At 35.9% G+C, this 17,148-nt stretch overlaps 1 protein-coding gene across 8 annotated transcripts in view; it reads right to left on the bottom strand.

Moving 5' to 3' along the window:
- The window catches only part of USP34 (ubiquitin specific peptidase 34), a 239,150-nt gene that overhangs the window by 181,333 nt on the left and 40,669 nt on the right, over window positions 1–17,148 (bottom strand). For 7 of the 8 annotated variants that reach the window (XM_004280652.4, XM_033407232.2, XM_033407234.2 and 4 more), the window contains exons 2-3: window positions 11,578–11,665; window positions 4,420–4,840 (exon numbers count right to left, since the gene is read on the bottom strand). In XM_004280652.4, coding sequence (XP_004280700.1) covers window positions 4,420–4,840; window positions 11,578–11,665 — 509 coding nt within the window. Of the gene's footprint in view, window positions 1–4,419; window positions 4,841–11,577; window positions 11,666–17,148 lie in introns of those variants that run through there. The other variant, XM_033407233.2, reaches the window with a different exon arrangement.

The raw sequence follows: 17,148 nt of genomic DNA, 5'->3' as shown, positions 1-17,148 counted from the left end.
GCCTTTTATTTTAAACTCTATATTTTGTATAGTCTATGCTTTTTTAGTCATATTGAAAGTGTTACTTTTATAATCAGAAGGTTAGATACTTTCAGCTGAAAAGTTAGCTGCCAAAGGAACCCATTCATTCTTTGCTGTTACCTGTTTTACATAAAGTTTGACTGCTGAAATAAAGTTTGAAAACAACTGATTGAGAGCATACATAAAACTCTCAGAACATTTCAGAATAATCAAAAACTGTCCTAAGAGAGGTCAAAACACTTGTCAAATTAAGTGTAATAAACCTCCTTAAATGTATTCTCAAGCCTCTACTACCAGGGCCACAGTTAAAGTTTTAAGTTATTCTTAGCAAACCTTTTGTCTTCAAAAAATCCAGAATATAAGAACTCCTGTGGTATTACTAAATACGATTCATGGACCAGATGAACCATGCTGAAATATCAAATTGGAGTCAAGATTTCTACTGCCTAACATGAACACAGCTAGAAATTCTCCTAACAGAATTCTATTCTGATGTGCAAAATGTTACTCATGGACTTGGTTGTATCTATTTTAGCTACTCAGAAGATCTGTTTTACCATTTCATATTTCTACTCTGGATACATGAAGCCACTACCCTAAGGTGTTATTATAATCTCATTTTAAGTAGTATGCAAAGAAATGAACATAGATCTGTTGGTAACAATACTAGGAGCAACACTAGGAAGTCTTGATAAAAGCTGAACCTTCTCTCAAAAGCTCTCATTATAGAGGATCCCTGAAAAGGTGTTAAGAAACCTATCAAGAATTTTTTAAGTTTTTGTTTTTTTCCCCAAAACCTCACATTTATTACATAAGATGATGCCACTCTCTTTCTAGAACTAAACAGAGGAATATGCCTACTACTTTAAAAGATACTCTAAAACAAAGAGAAATAAAGGAGTAACTAGAAAGTAATTCTATATCTAATTAAGCAAATGCTGCTCTATGATCTAACCACAAAGAATTGAAGGCTAGAAGATTAGGAATAAAATATTTGCATAAAAAAGTCATTGATGTTGGAATTAGATAGTAGTGATGGTTACTTATTAAAGTGTATACTTTAAAAGAGTAAATTTAAAACATTTAATTTTTTTTAAAAAGGGTGAATTAAAAGTCAGTAGAAAGTGGCAAGAAAAAAAAACAGCGTAGATTCAGAAACTTGGACAATAAAACAACAATATATGTATTTAATCTGCCAGAGCATATTATACCTACCTTTAACAGAAGGGCAAAGATCTCTCTTCTCTCTACAATTTTTATACTCATCTCGCTCTAAGAAAAATACTTAACACTAGAGCAATACCTCATTTGATAGAATTACCTATATTATTCAGGATTAGGAAAAGAATGCCACTGGCCTCCACAAAACTTTTAATGTGAATTAATATTATGTATTTTAAATTACTACATCTTTAAAAATATTTTCAACTTCAACAGGAGGGAAAGAAGGATGGAGGGAGGAAGGGAGGAGGAGAGGCTTCAAGTTCCCATCTTAATTCACTATTGGCAATGGATTACAATAGTTAGTGATTAGTCTGAAACATTTGAGAAACAATGCAGTAGAATTAAGACCTGAATTCTAGAACTCTCTGAGCAATATGCTATGCAAATGTGATCAAAACTTTTAACCTTTGTAAGTCAGTTTCCTCTTACATGAAATAAGGATACTGACTAAGTTTCTAAAGTCACAGGTGTCAAAACACTAACACAGGAGTACTGAATATTCTCCTAGAGTCTTGGTCAATTTGTGCCTCTTAAAAAAAATAAATAAAACCAAAAGTAAAAGGTCTTATCAGGAAAGGATGCATATAACAGTATGAAGGGAAGACTGGATGGACTACCTCCTTATAAAAAGGTGGAATTAAACATCTCTATAGTAAACTCTATAGCACTGCATAATAAATATTAGTTTTCTTAAGATATCTGTGTGTATGTATACAGACACATACACATAATTTTATAATATATATGTATGCTACACCAAGGATTTTTTTTGTTTTTTGGGGTTTTTTTTTGCGGTACACGGGCCTCTCACTGCTGTGGCCTCTCCCAATGCGGAGCACAGGCTCCGGATGCGCAGGCTCAGCGGCCATGGCTCACAGGCCCAGTCGCTCCGCGGCACGTGGGATCCTCCCAAACCGGGGCACGAACCCGTGTCCCCTGCATCGGCAGGTGGACCCCCAACCACTGCGCCACCAGGGAAGCCCTACATCAAGGTTTTGATCGGAGACCCTTTGAAACAGCTGGCCCTTAACATATTTAATAACATGGCCAAAGGACAGAAACTAGAAATTTTAGAGTATTTATAACATCTCATTACTAAGATATTAGAAACTTGGGAAACAGCTCTTATGAACAGAATATTAAAGAAGCACATATAAATTCTGTATAAGGAGATTAGAATTCTGTATAAGAATACAGAATTCTGTATAAGGAGACTCCTACTTTATTATATCCAAGAGTGGTTTTTATTAGAATTTTACCTAGTTATGAAGCCACTGCTTTCAACCAAGTAGTCACATGGAATGATCCTAAAGAAGAGTAATAATGGGGCATTTTATTCCACAAGGAGAAGTACAGGGGAGTGTGACTATGCCTACATTTGGAGATTATCATATTTGAAAATCATTTTTAAAAAACTGATGAGGAAATTGATTTTGAGAGCAAAATGGCAGATTTAGTATTGCTGTAACTCTACCAACAGATTTTTAACTGGAGAAAAAATATTTCTAAGACACTCTGCATGAATTTTACATATCTACATCCCTAACCAAACTATTTTTAGCATCTTTCAATTATCAATTTAAGGCATTAAAAACACTATTTGTGTGGTGTTCTTAAGATTAAATTTTACAGCTTTGCACAAATGGATCCCCTTTTTGTTGAAAAAGGATTCCAAGATGACATTTTTTAGAATGATTAATAAATATCTGATGTCATATAAGAGATTTATTAAAAGGTTTCTACATGGGAAGATAATAGGCTAAAAATTCTAGAAGACAGAGCACAGTCTGATTTAAAATATTCTTATGGAGAATTCCAATAGGGAAAACACCCACCTCCTGGGCTATGTTTTTAAATAGTCTCAATTCAATGTGAAAATATTTCCAGTAAAGGACAACTTTTTTTCCAGATGAAGAAGGAAGTTTAGAGAAGTCAGAATGGAGGTTATAGAAAAAATAAGCTGGAGAAAATAGACAGCCTTAAAAAAACAAAAAGCATATGGTAGATTTGTTAATGGCCACAACTCTACCCATTCCTGGATGCACGAAAAACAGAATGTACTTAAAAGTTTAAAATGAAACTTTACCTCTCCTCCTATCCAGAGATGGAGTCTACTTCACACCCCTTTGATCTGAGCTGCCCTTGTGAATTGCTTCAACCAACAGGGATGTGGTAAAGTTGATACTTTGTGGTTTCAAAGGCTGGACCTTTATAAGAGGCCTTACAGCTTTCCAGTTTTGCCTTCCTGGATCAATGCTAAGACTACAATGTAAGGAAGATAGTCTACCCTAGTAGAGAGGCCATGTAGAGAAAAATCCAAGGAGCCCTAAAGAGCAGCCAGCACTATCAGATGTGTGAATGAGACCATCTTGGACTTTCAAACCCATCCAACTGCCAAAATAAATGCAAGTGCCTAAGTAAGGCCATACAAAACCAGCAAAGAAATTGCCCAAGCAATACACAGAATCATGAGAAATAATTAATCACTGTTGTTTTAAGCCATTATTATAATACATTATCACATAACTGTTTCAATTCCTGCTATCTGTAGAAATAATGCCATTATGTAAATACCTAAGATGGGTTACTGATCTCCTGGAAAGGCTTGTATAAATATCTCTAGTGGAGGAGGGAAGGAGGAAAAGAGGGAGGTGGCGGGGGAGGGAGGGAGTGAGGGAGTGGAAAAATATCACTAGTGAAATAAGTAAAGCATCTTGACATACAAAAGAAAATACTATTATTTAAAACTAGTAATTACATATAATTTGTTAAGCATTTTTTCTTTACAAAAGGAATTCCAAATTCTGTTAACCTATGTTTCTAAGAATGAAATTCAAAACTCTATGTGCTTCTTTTTCCTCAGTTATTACTTTTTGAAAGAGTCACAGTAAATACAGCACAGATCTACATCAGCAAAATGTCTATCACTGACAGTTTAATTTTATGAGTTCAATTTATAAATCTTTCCTTAATAGAACTATGCTGAGCAAATGTTCAACACAAGTTGCTACAGAAATGGTCTGAAGAAATCTGAAATAATTCTTATAACAACAGTGATTTTTATAATTTTTTCCATCAATAATGACTATCTTCATATTTATTCATAAGTGAGAAATTACCAACATAACCATGACTTGGTATTACTTAAAATTCACAATACCTATTTTTACATACCTCTATAGTAGGATGAGTATTATGTTTGTAAGCAGTATATAAGGGAAACTGAATTTGAAAAATTTTTGCCACACATAGTAACAGTTTTTCCTTCTCATCTGTACTCCATAAACTAAAAGGATCAGAGCTCTTTGAAGATTCCTCCTCAGTCAAAATACAAATTCTTGTAGAGTTTGATTTTTTTTCTATTGATTTTTGTCTTTCTGTACTTCCTTCATTACACTCTCTTTCTATATTCAGTGGTTCTTCCGCTTGATTACTCTCATCTTGCCACGTGGAATCTATGTTAATAGTAGTACAATGTTTACAAAGCTGGTCCCGGAGCACTTGAACTTGGGCAATCACTAAGTTAATAAGTGCACACACTACTTGGTTAAAAATCTCCAAATGCTTATATTCTTTGAAGCAGCATAGACATTGCCTATAAGAGAAAAAAAAGTTTTCAATAAATCAATGCTTCCTAGAGAGGCAACAATTATATCTTTCTAAAAAGTAATATAAAAAAACAAATACTAAAATATCTTTTGAATAATTTAATTTCCTCCTTCCTGGTAGAGTTAGCACTACAATAACTTAAAAAGACAGCATCACACCAAAAACTGGTACTGGTAAAAAGTCACCATGTTAGGTCGACAGCTATCATCTTCAGTTTTATGTATGTATTTATCTGTCCCTCTAGACAAAGAACAAGAATTATGGCTATATCTTTGCTTCTCTAAGTACTAACTACTCAATACATGTTTAACAAATATCAGGAAACTGGCTATAATAAAATACCTTATTAGTAAACCCAGCTCATTATTTTACATAAGGGATTTTGTTGTCAACTAATAAAAAAGCTACATTTAAAAATAATTTGCTTGGGACTTCCCTGGCAGTCCAGTGGTTAAGACTCCACACTTCCACTGCAGGGGGCACGGGTTCGATCCCTGGTTGGGGAACTAAGATCCCGCATGCCATACCACGCGGAGCTGCTGATAATAATAATGCTGCTGATATAATAATTTGCTTGAAGGCTACTTAGGAGGGACATTCCAATCCTATCTGACAGATCAAAAGTGTTTAAAGAACACACACACAACATATATACACACACACACGCTCACACTCTCTCTCTCTCTCGCACTTCAGCTCCAGTAAAAAAACAAAAATAAATAAAAATAAGAGTCAGTAATTACTACATACAAATCTAGTTCTCTCAGACATGTTCAGTTAGTAGCACAATGCCTGGCATATTGTGGATAATCAAAGGGGTCTGGTGAATCAATAAGTAAATAATACACAGTACCAGGTTACAATGTATCCAATAACAGATGACAGTTAAGCAACTATCACTTAAAATTTGCACCTAGTTATATTATCGAAACAAATCAAAACTCTTATTGTACCAAATAGATCACCAACTTCCTGTATGACCATGTAAGAATAACTTCATTTCTCCAGGTGTGGCAAATTTGAAGTATGGCCACAAATTCTTTAATACTACTCTTCCCTTTAAAAGGTGAAGCCCAATTTTCCTCCCCTTGAATGTGGACTGGACTTAATGACTGGCTTCCAATGAATGGAATGTGGCAGAAATGACAGTGTATGACATCTGAGACTAGGTTATAAAAGACATTACCACTTCTGCCTTGCTCTCTTTTGGATCACTCACTCTGGGGGAAGCCAGCTATCATGAAAAACACTCAAGGAGGCCATGGTAAGGGCCACATGAGAAAAAACTGAGTCCTCCCACTAACAACCAGCACCAACTTGCCAAACATGGAAGTGTGTCGACTTGGAAATAGATCCTCCAGTCCCACGTAAGGTCATCCAAAGATGACCATAACCTGGCCAAATCTTGACTACAACCTTATAAGAAGTCCAAGCCAGAACCAACCAACTAAACCACTCCCAAACTCCTACCCATAAAATAATTGATGATAAATGTTTGTAATTGAGATAATAAACATATCTCTGAGGATAACAAACGTTTATTGTTGTTTTAAACACTACTTTTGGAGTACCTTGTTACACAGAAATGCATAAATGATACATCAGGACTATTTTCTCCATGGCAAAATGAAAGGGATTTTATCTCTAAGGCCTCCTCCAGTTTTAAATTCTATAATATCGCAATTTCTACAAGAAGAAAAATAAACACATTACTCAACATTTTTCTGATGAGTAGCTTCTTCCTTTAAGTTTAGGAAAAACCAAGTTCAAAGTGAAGGATCATACATCTGACTATCTTTAGTGAAAATGAAATCTGAGTTTCCCCTCAAAAAACAACCTTGAGGGGCTTCCCTGGTGGCGCAGTGGTTGAGAGTCCGCCTGCTGATGAAGGGGACACGAGTTCGTGACCCGGTCTGGGAAGATCCCATATGCCGCGGAGCGGCTGGGCCCGTGAGCCATGGCCGCTGAGCCTGTGCGTCCAGAGCCTGTGCTCCGCAATGGGAGAGGCCACAACAGTGAGAGGCCCGCGTACCGCAAAAAAAAAAAAAAAAACAACCTTGAGGTCAGATTTTGGATTAGGAAAGCCAAAGAGCTAGTCAAATTTACTATAAAAGTGCAGTCAGGTATGGATCTAGAGATTATCATACTGAGTGAAGTAAGTAAGAAAAAGACTAATATCATATGATAATCACTTATATGTGGAATCTAAAAAAATGATACAAATGAACTTATTTACAAAAGACTCACAGACTTCAAAAACAAATTTATGGTTACCAAAGGGGAAAGGTGGGGGGAGGGATAAATTAGGAGTTTGGGATTAACATATATATACAACTATATATAAAATAGATAGGGACTTCCCTAGTGGTCCAGTGGTTAAGAATCCATCTTCCAATGTAGGGGACGTGGGTTTGATCCCTGGTCAGGGAACTGAGATCCCACATGCCTCAGGGCAACTAAGCCCACGCACCGCAGCTACTGAGCCTGCGAGCCACAGCTAGAGAAGCCCATGCACCGCAACAAAAGATCCCGCATGCTGCAACTAAGACCCAACACAGCCAAATAAATAAATAAATAAAATCTTAAAAAAAAAAAAAAATCAACGAGGACCTACTGTATAGCACAGGGAACTCTACTCAATATTCTGTAACAACCTATATGGGAAAAGAATCTGAAAAAAGAAAGAAACACATACCATCATGAAATTTCTGAAGCCAAGGAGGGATAAAGATCCTAAAAGCTTTCGGGGAGAGTGAAAAGAGTGACAAGAAAAAGCTCAGGAATAAAAACAGCTCATACTTTCTCCTAAGTAATATTGGAAGATAAAATACAATGGAATAACACTTTCAAAATTCTGAGAGAAAATAATTTTCTATCTACAATTCTGTATCCAACAAAAGTTATCAACAAAAGTAAGGGTAGAAGAGACATTCTTTTAGGCCGGAAAGGTCTAAAAACCATTTGTCTCCCATGTACCTTTTCTCAGAAAAGATATCATCCTAACAAAACAAAGAAGTAAACCAATAAAGATGGCATAGAATCCAGTGAACTGGATATCCAATATAATAGAAAAGCAAAAGAATTTCAAGGATGATCTGAAGAGAATATAGCTGTTTCAGTAACCCTACTGAGAAATCAATACAGATTGGAGTAGGAAGATAAAAGCCAAAGGAGATGGAGGGAAGGTAAGAAAATAACAGATCACCTAATGATGTATAAAAATGTAAAAACTAGTACTAAGAAGGGCTGGAGAGTTTGGGGAAAATTAGTGATCCACACCTAGAAAATTAATCAAATGAAGAACAAGACACTAAACTCTATGAAACAAAGAATGAAAACAAAAGAAAAACAACAATTTATATCTTGTAAAATATAAAATGAACCACAGAATCTTTTTTGGCTAATAACTGAGCATTATTTTTGTTTTTAGAACTACCTCAAGAACTGATGTAACTATATTGAGAGGACGGGGAAGGGTAAATGGGTGAAATCTTTATATATCAGAAAAGGAAGTTCACAGATTATACCTAAAATTGACAGATAAAGCAACAGCAATATAATATTATTTCAGAACATAAAAGTTAGTATCAAAACCAACATCTCAAAAAGTTGAAAACAGAAATGGGGCTGAGGAGATAGGGGACAATGGACTTTTATATTATAGGCCTTTCCCTACCATTTTATTTTTTAAACTCTGTACATACTGTATTTGTACACCAATATCATACATTACCTTTCACTATCTGAGCTTATCCTATTTTCTTCTCAGTCCTTCCCGTTATTACCCACCTGATAAGACTTTACTACCTAAGTAGAGTTATATGCTGCCTATCTGAGTGGAATACGCTTACATTTAAGAACACACAATGATAAAAATTTCTAAATGACTAACAAAATATGTAGCTTCAATTAATAAAAATACTAACATTCACGAGGAAGCTACATGTCAAAATTAAATTATTTTAACCTGGATTCCATAATTCCATCTAACAAATCTTCGAATGGATCTAACATTTTCCTGGTCTGGTACTGCTGAACACATGAAAGGACTGTTCATCTACAGTATCCAACCATAGCGAAAGTTTTTTTTATTTATGAGCTAATTTCTGAAAAACACTACTTTAATAGTGGTCAATATCAATATCCCACTGGTCAAATTTCTTAATTCCAAAATATAAAGTAGACCCTTAAAGAGTGGAGAACATACATTAACCTGTTCAAAAGCAATAGTGTCTAAAACTGTTATAAAAAATAAAAGTTTAATAAAACAATAAAAATAAGCAACAGCCTCAAACTTTAAGTACAAATGACAGGTGTGAAAGGTGAAATTTTTAGCCTGAAAATACAAAGACCTGACAGAACCTCCGCCTAGCTAGCACCCAGAATTATTTCAGGGGAGAAATCCTGAAATAAAGGTAAAAAGTAGACAGGTAGAAGACAACGAGGAACCTTGAATGCCTACTGAGGCATCTGTAAGATATAAAACATAAGCCTGTTTTGTAATAGGCTTTAAACAAGTCAAACAAAAACCAGCAACAATTCCAACAAGAAGAATTTTGCTGTGTGGTATCAATGCCTTCATCATGCACGACATTCCTTTCAGAGCCATGTATGCTCTTTTGCAAATTTATATTCTTTCATTTATTCTCCTAATATTCTCTCCCCATTCTCTGGATTCATTTTCCTCCCATTTCATTCCAATTTTCCATTCCAATATTAATAAAATAAAATAATGATAATCTGTTAAAGTAATATACATAACTAACTCCCTGAATCTTACGAACAAAACAAAGAAGTGGCAGCTATATTACTGTGATGCAGCAATTATTAATAAAAATGATGACATAATATTTGATGACACAGAGACTGATCATAGTTCACATGAAAAAAATCAGATTATAAAGCATACAAGTTTTATTTATTTTTGCTGTGTTGGGTCTTCGTTTCTGTGGGGGTAGGAGTTTAAGCATACAAGTTTTATAATCACATTTTTGTAAAATTTTAAACTGTACTGTTCCCAATCTCATACCAAGGTTACACCAAAAGAAAGTTACCAGTTGTTACTCTGGGTGATGGCATTTTTTTTTTTTAATTTTGATTTTCTGTATTTTCTAAAAGACTTTCACAATGAGTATATCATTTAAATAGAAGGAAAATTATAAAATATTAAAGCCTTTGAAATTTCTATAAATATTAAATTCTTAACATATTGTTTTTTTAAGTGAACATTCTCCTTCAGTTATATTCTGGTCAACCAACATATTAGAAAAAATGATTCTTGATTATTGATAATCTTTTGAAAGTTAACACTTTTCTCCCAGAAAATCTACAGAGAACATTTTGTATGAGATGTCATGGATCCGATCCATTCGTGCACTAAGGTACATTTATGGACCTTCCATGGTCATGGGCCACCAAGTTAAGAATTTCTTTTGTAAATTAACTGTGCTTTATTAGTAGCTTTTTATCCCCTACAAGAACCACAGTCTTAATCTGGACAATATTTTTTGATGCCCTAGAGAGAAACAGGATGGGGGGAGGGCAGAGCAGGGAAACAGGCAAAAAATTTTTACTCTAAAGCACTGTGATCCAACTGTATATTTTATTGTCATTTCTCTCTTCTATCAGCATGAACAATTAAGAGTGTAACAATTAAAAGTGGTACTTTTTACTACTGGTATCTGCACTAACCAGTGTCAATTCTACTTTTTGGTACTTTTTTACTATCAGCTAAAAACTGTTAATACTTACTAACATGTGAATAGAATTATAAATATTACACACTATTTTCCAATTTGACTTTTCATGCCTTAGCTTATGTACCCTTCAATATATATTTCATTTTCTAAAATGTTTCAACAATTTTAATTAAAATAGGTATTTATTAAGTTCTTTTGTCAGACACCATGTTAAGTATTTTGTTTCTTCACAACCTCATGAAGATAGTAGTAGCTTTATTATTACTCATTTCACAAATGAGGAGGTAAGAGCTTACAGAAGTTAACTAATTTGTCATAATCACCTAGTACACAAGTGATGAAGCAGGACTGGAAGCCACATCTATCTGGCTCAAGGCCATACTACTCTTAATCACTATATTCTGGAACAGCATGATATAAAGGCAGAGAGTCTCTACATCCTTTGATATTCTAATGAAGCCTACAAATTACTACCTAAAACTGTACATATCAAAATTTCATTTATGGGCTTCTCTGGTGGCTCAGTGGTTAAGAATCTGCCTGCCAATGCAGGGGACATGGGTTCAAGCCCTGGTCTGGGAAGATCCTACATGCCGCCAAGCAACTAAGCCCGTGCACCACAACTACTGAGCCTGTGGCTCTAGAACTCACGAGCCACAACTACTGAGCCCGCATGCCTAGAGCCCATGCTCTGCAACAAGAGAAGCCACCGCGATGAGAAGCCCATGCACGGCAACGAAAAGTAGCCCCCACTTGCCACAACTAGAGAAAACCCGCGTGCAGCAATGAAGACCCAACGCAGCCAAAAATAAATAAATAAAAAATAAAATAAAATACAACTGGGAATTCCCAAGTGGTCCAGTGGTTAGGACTCCGTGCTTTCACTGCAGGGGGCACGGGTTCCTACCCTGGTCAAGGAACTAAGATCCCACAAGCCGTGTGGCATGGCCAAAAACAAAAAATAAAAATGTAAAACAAAACACAACTGACAAAGTTACTCTTCAAAATACATAAAGATGCATACCTCTGTGTCCAGGAATTGATATAAGCAAATATTTTGAGAGTATGTTCCTTTCTGAGCTGCAGTCCATCACCACCTTCTATATCGGATACTGAAAGAAAATAGAAAAAGTAACTTTTAAATTATGAATTAATAATGCCAAACCAATATTAAAGCCAACAGGGACTTCCCTGGTGGTCCAATGGTTAAGACTCCACGCTTCCACTGCAGGAGGCATGGGTTCAATCCCCGGCCAGGGAACTAAGATCCCCACGTGCCACAAGGCATGGCCAAAAAAAAAAGTCAACACTTAAAAAAAAAGCTAGATTTACAAATACAAATATTTCCAATAATTTTTTTTTTTTTACTTTCACTAAAGAAAATAAATCTTGGTTAATTATTGACCAATTCGATGCTAACTTTGTCTCAGAGAGCCTCAGGAATTAGAAACACTGAGTACTTCTAAAAGAAGGAATACAAGTGGGGCTAAAAAATATTAAAGTCTTATTAAGAAGCAGTTAGACAAACCCTCATCACCCCCCCACACACACACACACACACACACACACACACACACACACACACACACACACACGATCTCTAAAAGACTATGTTTGCTCTCCGGAGATGTTGAACCAGAGAGAGCTGGGTTTTGCACAATCAGGTAGCTGAAAGCCAGGAGGTATCATACTGAAAACATTTAATCTCTCTGTACAGGCATTTCCTACTGTGTCATGTAAGCACTGCTAAGAAGCCTCATGTGATATAAAACCTTACAATAAAGAAAATGAGACTAACAATAAAACATTAGAAGCAGACTACTCAAAACCTATGAAACTTTATAACCAGAACACTGACAAAACCAATAACTAGTCTGATTTAAAATTTAAAAAAATACTAGCACAGTTAAATCTCTACTGGTATCTGCACTAACCAGTGTCAATCAATCTTCTGCAACTTTAACCCATGAGATTCATGCTTCATCTTTTGATATGAAGGTGCCTGAGGGCATTCAATTCTAATAAAGGTCATTTCCAAAAAAAACCATCCTCATAGCTCCATCATTTTAATGACTTGGCACCTACTTCCTTCTCCACACAGCTCTACAAAGTAGAAAACACAGGGGTCCCTGAAGGCAATAAACCAATCACTGTATGCACAAGAAGGCATTTTTGAGGAATGTCAGCTTTGTCACTGTTTTCTCATGTACCAGTAGGGTCCTCTCTTTAATCACAAGAAAGCTTGCATGAATCACTATAAAACATTAATGTGATGGGGGAAATCCCATATGAACCATTAAGATGTTCCATTATATTAATATCATCCCTCTATTTACCAACTGCGTATGTCTTAATTTTCATTTTAAAAAAAACCTCACCTTGTTCTAGATCAGACTATATACTCCATGTTGAGACTTACAGCACTCTTCCCTTACTCAGCTCCAGAAATGCTTGAAGTGCAAGTAGGAGGTTGGAAGATTTCTCTCTGATAATACTGACTAGACCAAGGCAGGTAAAAAAATTCTCTTGGGCAGAGAGAGAAGGAAAAATCACAGGGCAAGAGTATATGCCAAACAAATAGGTAACAAGGTAAACAGCACCTGAGGCGGCCCTGGAAGCCAAAGACACTAATGCCCATCAGGAAGAAGATCCCAACAACAAAACCTAGCAACCATGATGAAGTAAGATATAGTGGGGGATAAGATAAGGTAACTACTAAAAGCAAGCTCTTGGCTTGTGTGATTTCATCAAGAAGAAGAGACCACAGTAGACAGTAACAGTTTTCCTTCCCTGGCCTGAAAACACAGGGAACAGAGTGGTTGCAAAGATCATATCCTTCTCTAACACAAAACGCAAATGGCACACATTCTGGGAAACACACACGTGTGGTGAGAAACACGTACCCCACCTGAGGCCCAACTGGCAACCTAACTGCTCATCAACATAAGCTTACTATTTCATTATATCTACCCCATAACCAGAAAGGGAAGGGAAGTACATCTTTCTCAGAGCCAGACAAAATAGACCTCTCCAGACAGCAAACATCATACTCAATAGTGAAAGACTGAAAGCTTCTACTCTATAATCAGGATCAAGACAAAGTAGCTGCTTTCACAACTTCTATTCAACACACTACCGGAAGTTCTAGTCAGAGCAATTAGGCAAGAAGAAGAAATTGGAAAGGAAGTACTAAAATTACCTCTGTTCATGGGTGGCATGATTTTATATGTAGGAACCGCTATAGTCCACACAAACACACACACACAACTGTTAGAATAAATGATTTCAGTAAAGTGACAGGACACAAAGTCAACGTACAAAAATCCACTGCATTTCTATATACTAATAATGAACAATCTGAAAAGGAAATTAAGAACACAGGCATCAAAAAGAATAAAAAACTTAGGAATAAACTAAACCAGGGAGGCGAAAGACTTGAAAACTGACAACTACAAAAAGTTGCTGAAAGATATCAGGTACAATAGGAACAAATCTCATATTCATGGAACATTTAACATCATTAAATGTCAATAATGTCCGAAGTGATCTATAGAGTCAATACAATCCCTACCAAAATCCCAACGTTTTTGCAGAAATGGAAAATTCTACCCTTAAACTTGTATGGAATTTCAAGGGACCCCAAATAACCAAAACAATCTTGAAAAACAAGAACAAAGTTGGAAGACTCATTTCATGATTTCAAAACTAAGTACACAAATAAAAACCACAATGAGATATCACTTCACACGCCTTAGGATGGCTACTGTTAAAAAAAAATCATAAAATAACAAGTATAGATGAGGATATGTAGAAACTGAAACCCTTGAGCACTGTTGGTGGGAATAATAATTGGTGCAATTACTATTGAAAAGAATACAGCAGTTCCTCAAAACATTTTAAAAAGAATTACCATATGATTCAGCAATCCCACTTTTGGGTATATATATGAAAAAAGAATTGAAAGCAGAACCTCAAAGAGATATCTGTACACCTATGTTCACAGCAGCATTATTCACAATCGGCAAGAGACATAAGTAACCCAAATGCACACAGAGAGATGAATAAACAAAAAGTGGTGTATACAGAGAGAGGAATGTTATTCAGCCTTAAAAAGGAAGGAAATCCCATCACATGCTACAAAATGAATGAACCTTGAGAACATCACGTTAAGTAAATAAGCCACAAAAAGTCACAAAAAGACAAAATACTGTATGATTCTACTTAAATGAGGTATCTTGAGTAATCAAATCCATAGAAACAAAGTAGTATGGTGGTTGTCAGGGGGAGAGAGAAATGAGGAGTTGTTTAATGGGTACAGTTTTAGTTTTCAAGATGAAAAAGTTCTAAAGATCTGTTGCATAACAATGTGAATATCCTTTTTTTAAAATATTTATTTATTTTGGCTGTGCTGGGTCTTAGTTGCAACACGCGGGATCTTCGTTGTGGCATGCATATGGGATCTAGTTGCCCGACCAGGGATTGAACCCGCGACCCTGCGTTGGGAGCACAGAGTCCTACCCACTGGACCACAAGGGAAGTCCCAACAATGTGAATATTCTTAACACTACTGAATTGTACACTTAAAAATGGTTAAGATGAGATAAACGAGGTCCTACTGTAGAGGGAACTGTATTCAGTATCTTGTAATAACCTATACTGAAAAAGAATATGAAAAAGAATACATATGTATAACTGAATCACTCTGTGTACACCAGGAACAACACTGTAAATGAACTATACTTCAGTAATTTTAAAAGATGGTGAAGATGAGAAAATTTGTTGTGTTTTTTACAATTTTAAGAATGTTTAATTAATTTTAAAAAAGGGAGATAGAGTACCCCACACTGCAGTTTAAAAGAAGCCACTGATCTTTACAAATCAAAGATCCATTAAAGTCCACAGTATAATATTTATAAGCAAATAAAGGAAGTAGGGAGGAAGGCAAGTTCAAGAAATCTTTCCACCTATTTCCTATAGAAGAGGAACTGTAATTCCAACTCTAAAGGGCCAACCACCTGGACTGGGAAAAGAGCAAGGTGGAGGAATTATCACATAGATCTAAAGAATACCAAATACAGCCCAAGAGAAGATTTCCAAGTGGAATTGGAAACATTAAGGCTGGGTAATACCTGGGTGCCAGAGATGCCATTCCCCAAAAGCAAGGAAAGGAAATTCAGTAACTGAAAGAAATGTACCCAACTGACACAATGCGTGAGGTAGAAGGGTGGAAATAGGGTGAAAAGTAAATGGTTCTTGTCACTTAAATTTAAAAAGAAGAAAATGCTCATAAAAACTTCAAGATCAGAAATGAACAGTATGATAGTATGATGGCAAGCATCACCCCAAAAGGAAACATGAGAGGACAGGAGGCATAACCCAGGAATCTACTGAGAAACCATTAGTAGTCATGACCCGGATCTTACCCCAAGTAAAGGGTAAGTATTCTCATATACAATCTCACAACTCATCAGATGAAAAAATTCATGACTGCTCACCAAGCCAAAGGTGCTGAACACAACCTCACATAACTTCTTATCAGCAAAGTCCCAAAAGAACAGGAATTACAAGAACCTGGGCCCTATCCAGAACCCTGGCCAGCACCAAGGTTAGCCGCTGAGACCCACCTAGGTGGGTAAAATGGCTAACGTAAGTACAGACAGCTCCAGGGGACCAGTACTAGCCAGCACTCCTAGCCTGAGTTGTTCCTTGGGTATACAGAAATTACGAGACTAATGCTTGATTTTAAAACTTATTAATACACATTCACCAATCTTCTGACATAGGGCCTTTTCTTAGGGTTTCAGTCCACTGACTAGAGTTCTGCATCGTATATTTCAAAAGAAACAAAAGCAGTGCATTGGCTATCATTTCCATTCCAGCATTCTATTACAGTAATTTAAACACTTACTCAAATTGCAGAGCAATCTAAATACAGAACACTTTCTAGACTTTTTAAAAACTTCCCAATCTGTTTGAACAATACCTAGTTCAAGAGAACTTTTTTTAAACAACTCAGCATCAATTCTTTGCAACTTTTTTTTTTTTAACCTAATAAGCAGGACATGGAAACACAATCTTGGAAAGGACTAAGGAAAGTTCCCTAAAAGAAATAACAACTAACTGAAAGACAGAAGTTAGTAAAAAGGGAAGCAAGAAGGACAGCAGGAAAGGAATAGGAAGGAGGGAGTGATGGCAAAGAAGGCCACAGGGGATGGAATCCTAGTCAGAAGGATCATCATGTGCAAAAGAAGAATTAAGAGAGAGAAACATAGTGTACTAGATAACTGCTAAATAGGAGAATGGGAAAACAAAATAAAGCTGTTGAAGCAGCTAATATATCTAAGGCTTGATTCACTAAATTATGTAACAAGATGCTGTCAGAAAATTCTATCAACATTGATAAATCATGAATACTTTAAGACCTGTTGTCTTGAAAGTAAAATGTTAAATGATCTACTACTTGACCTAGTTACAAACACATTTAAAAGACTATTCAAAGGGACAATTAAGTGAATATAAGCCAATTAAAGAAAGGTACTACATGGTTACGAACTTGGATGAACTACTGCCAGACAAATTTCACCTTTTAATACCG

Source organism: Orcinus orca, chromosome 13 (assembly GCF_937001465.1).
Source record: "Orcinus orca chromosome 13, mOrcOrc1.1, whole genome shotgun sequence".
In the NCBI taxonomy this organism is placed as follows: Eukaryota; Metazoa; Chordata; class Mammalia; order Artiodactyla; family Delphinidae; genus Orcinus; species Orcinus orca.
This window is presented reverse-complemented; position numbering and strand designations above follow the sequence as displayed.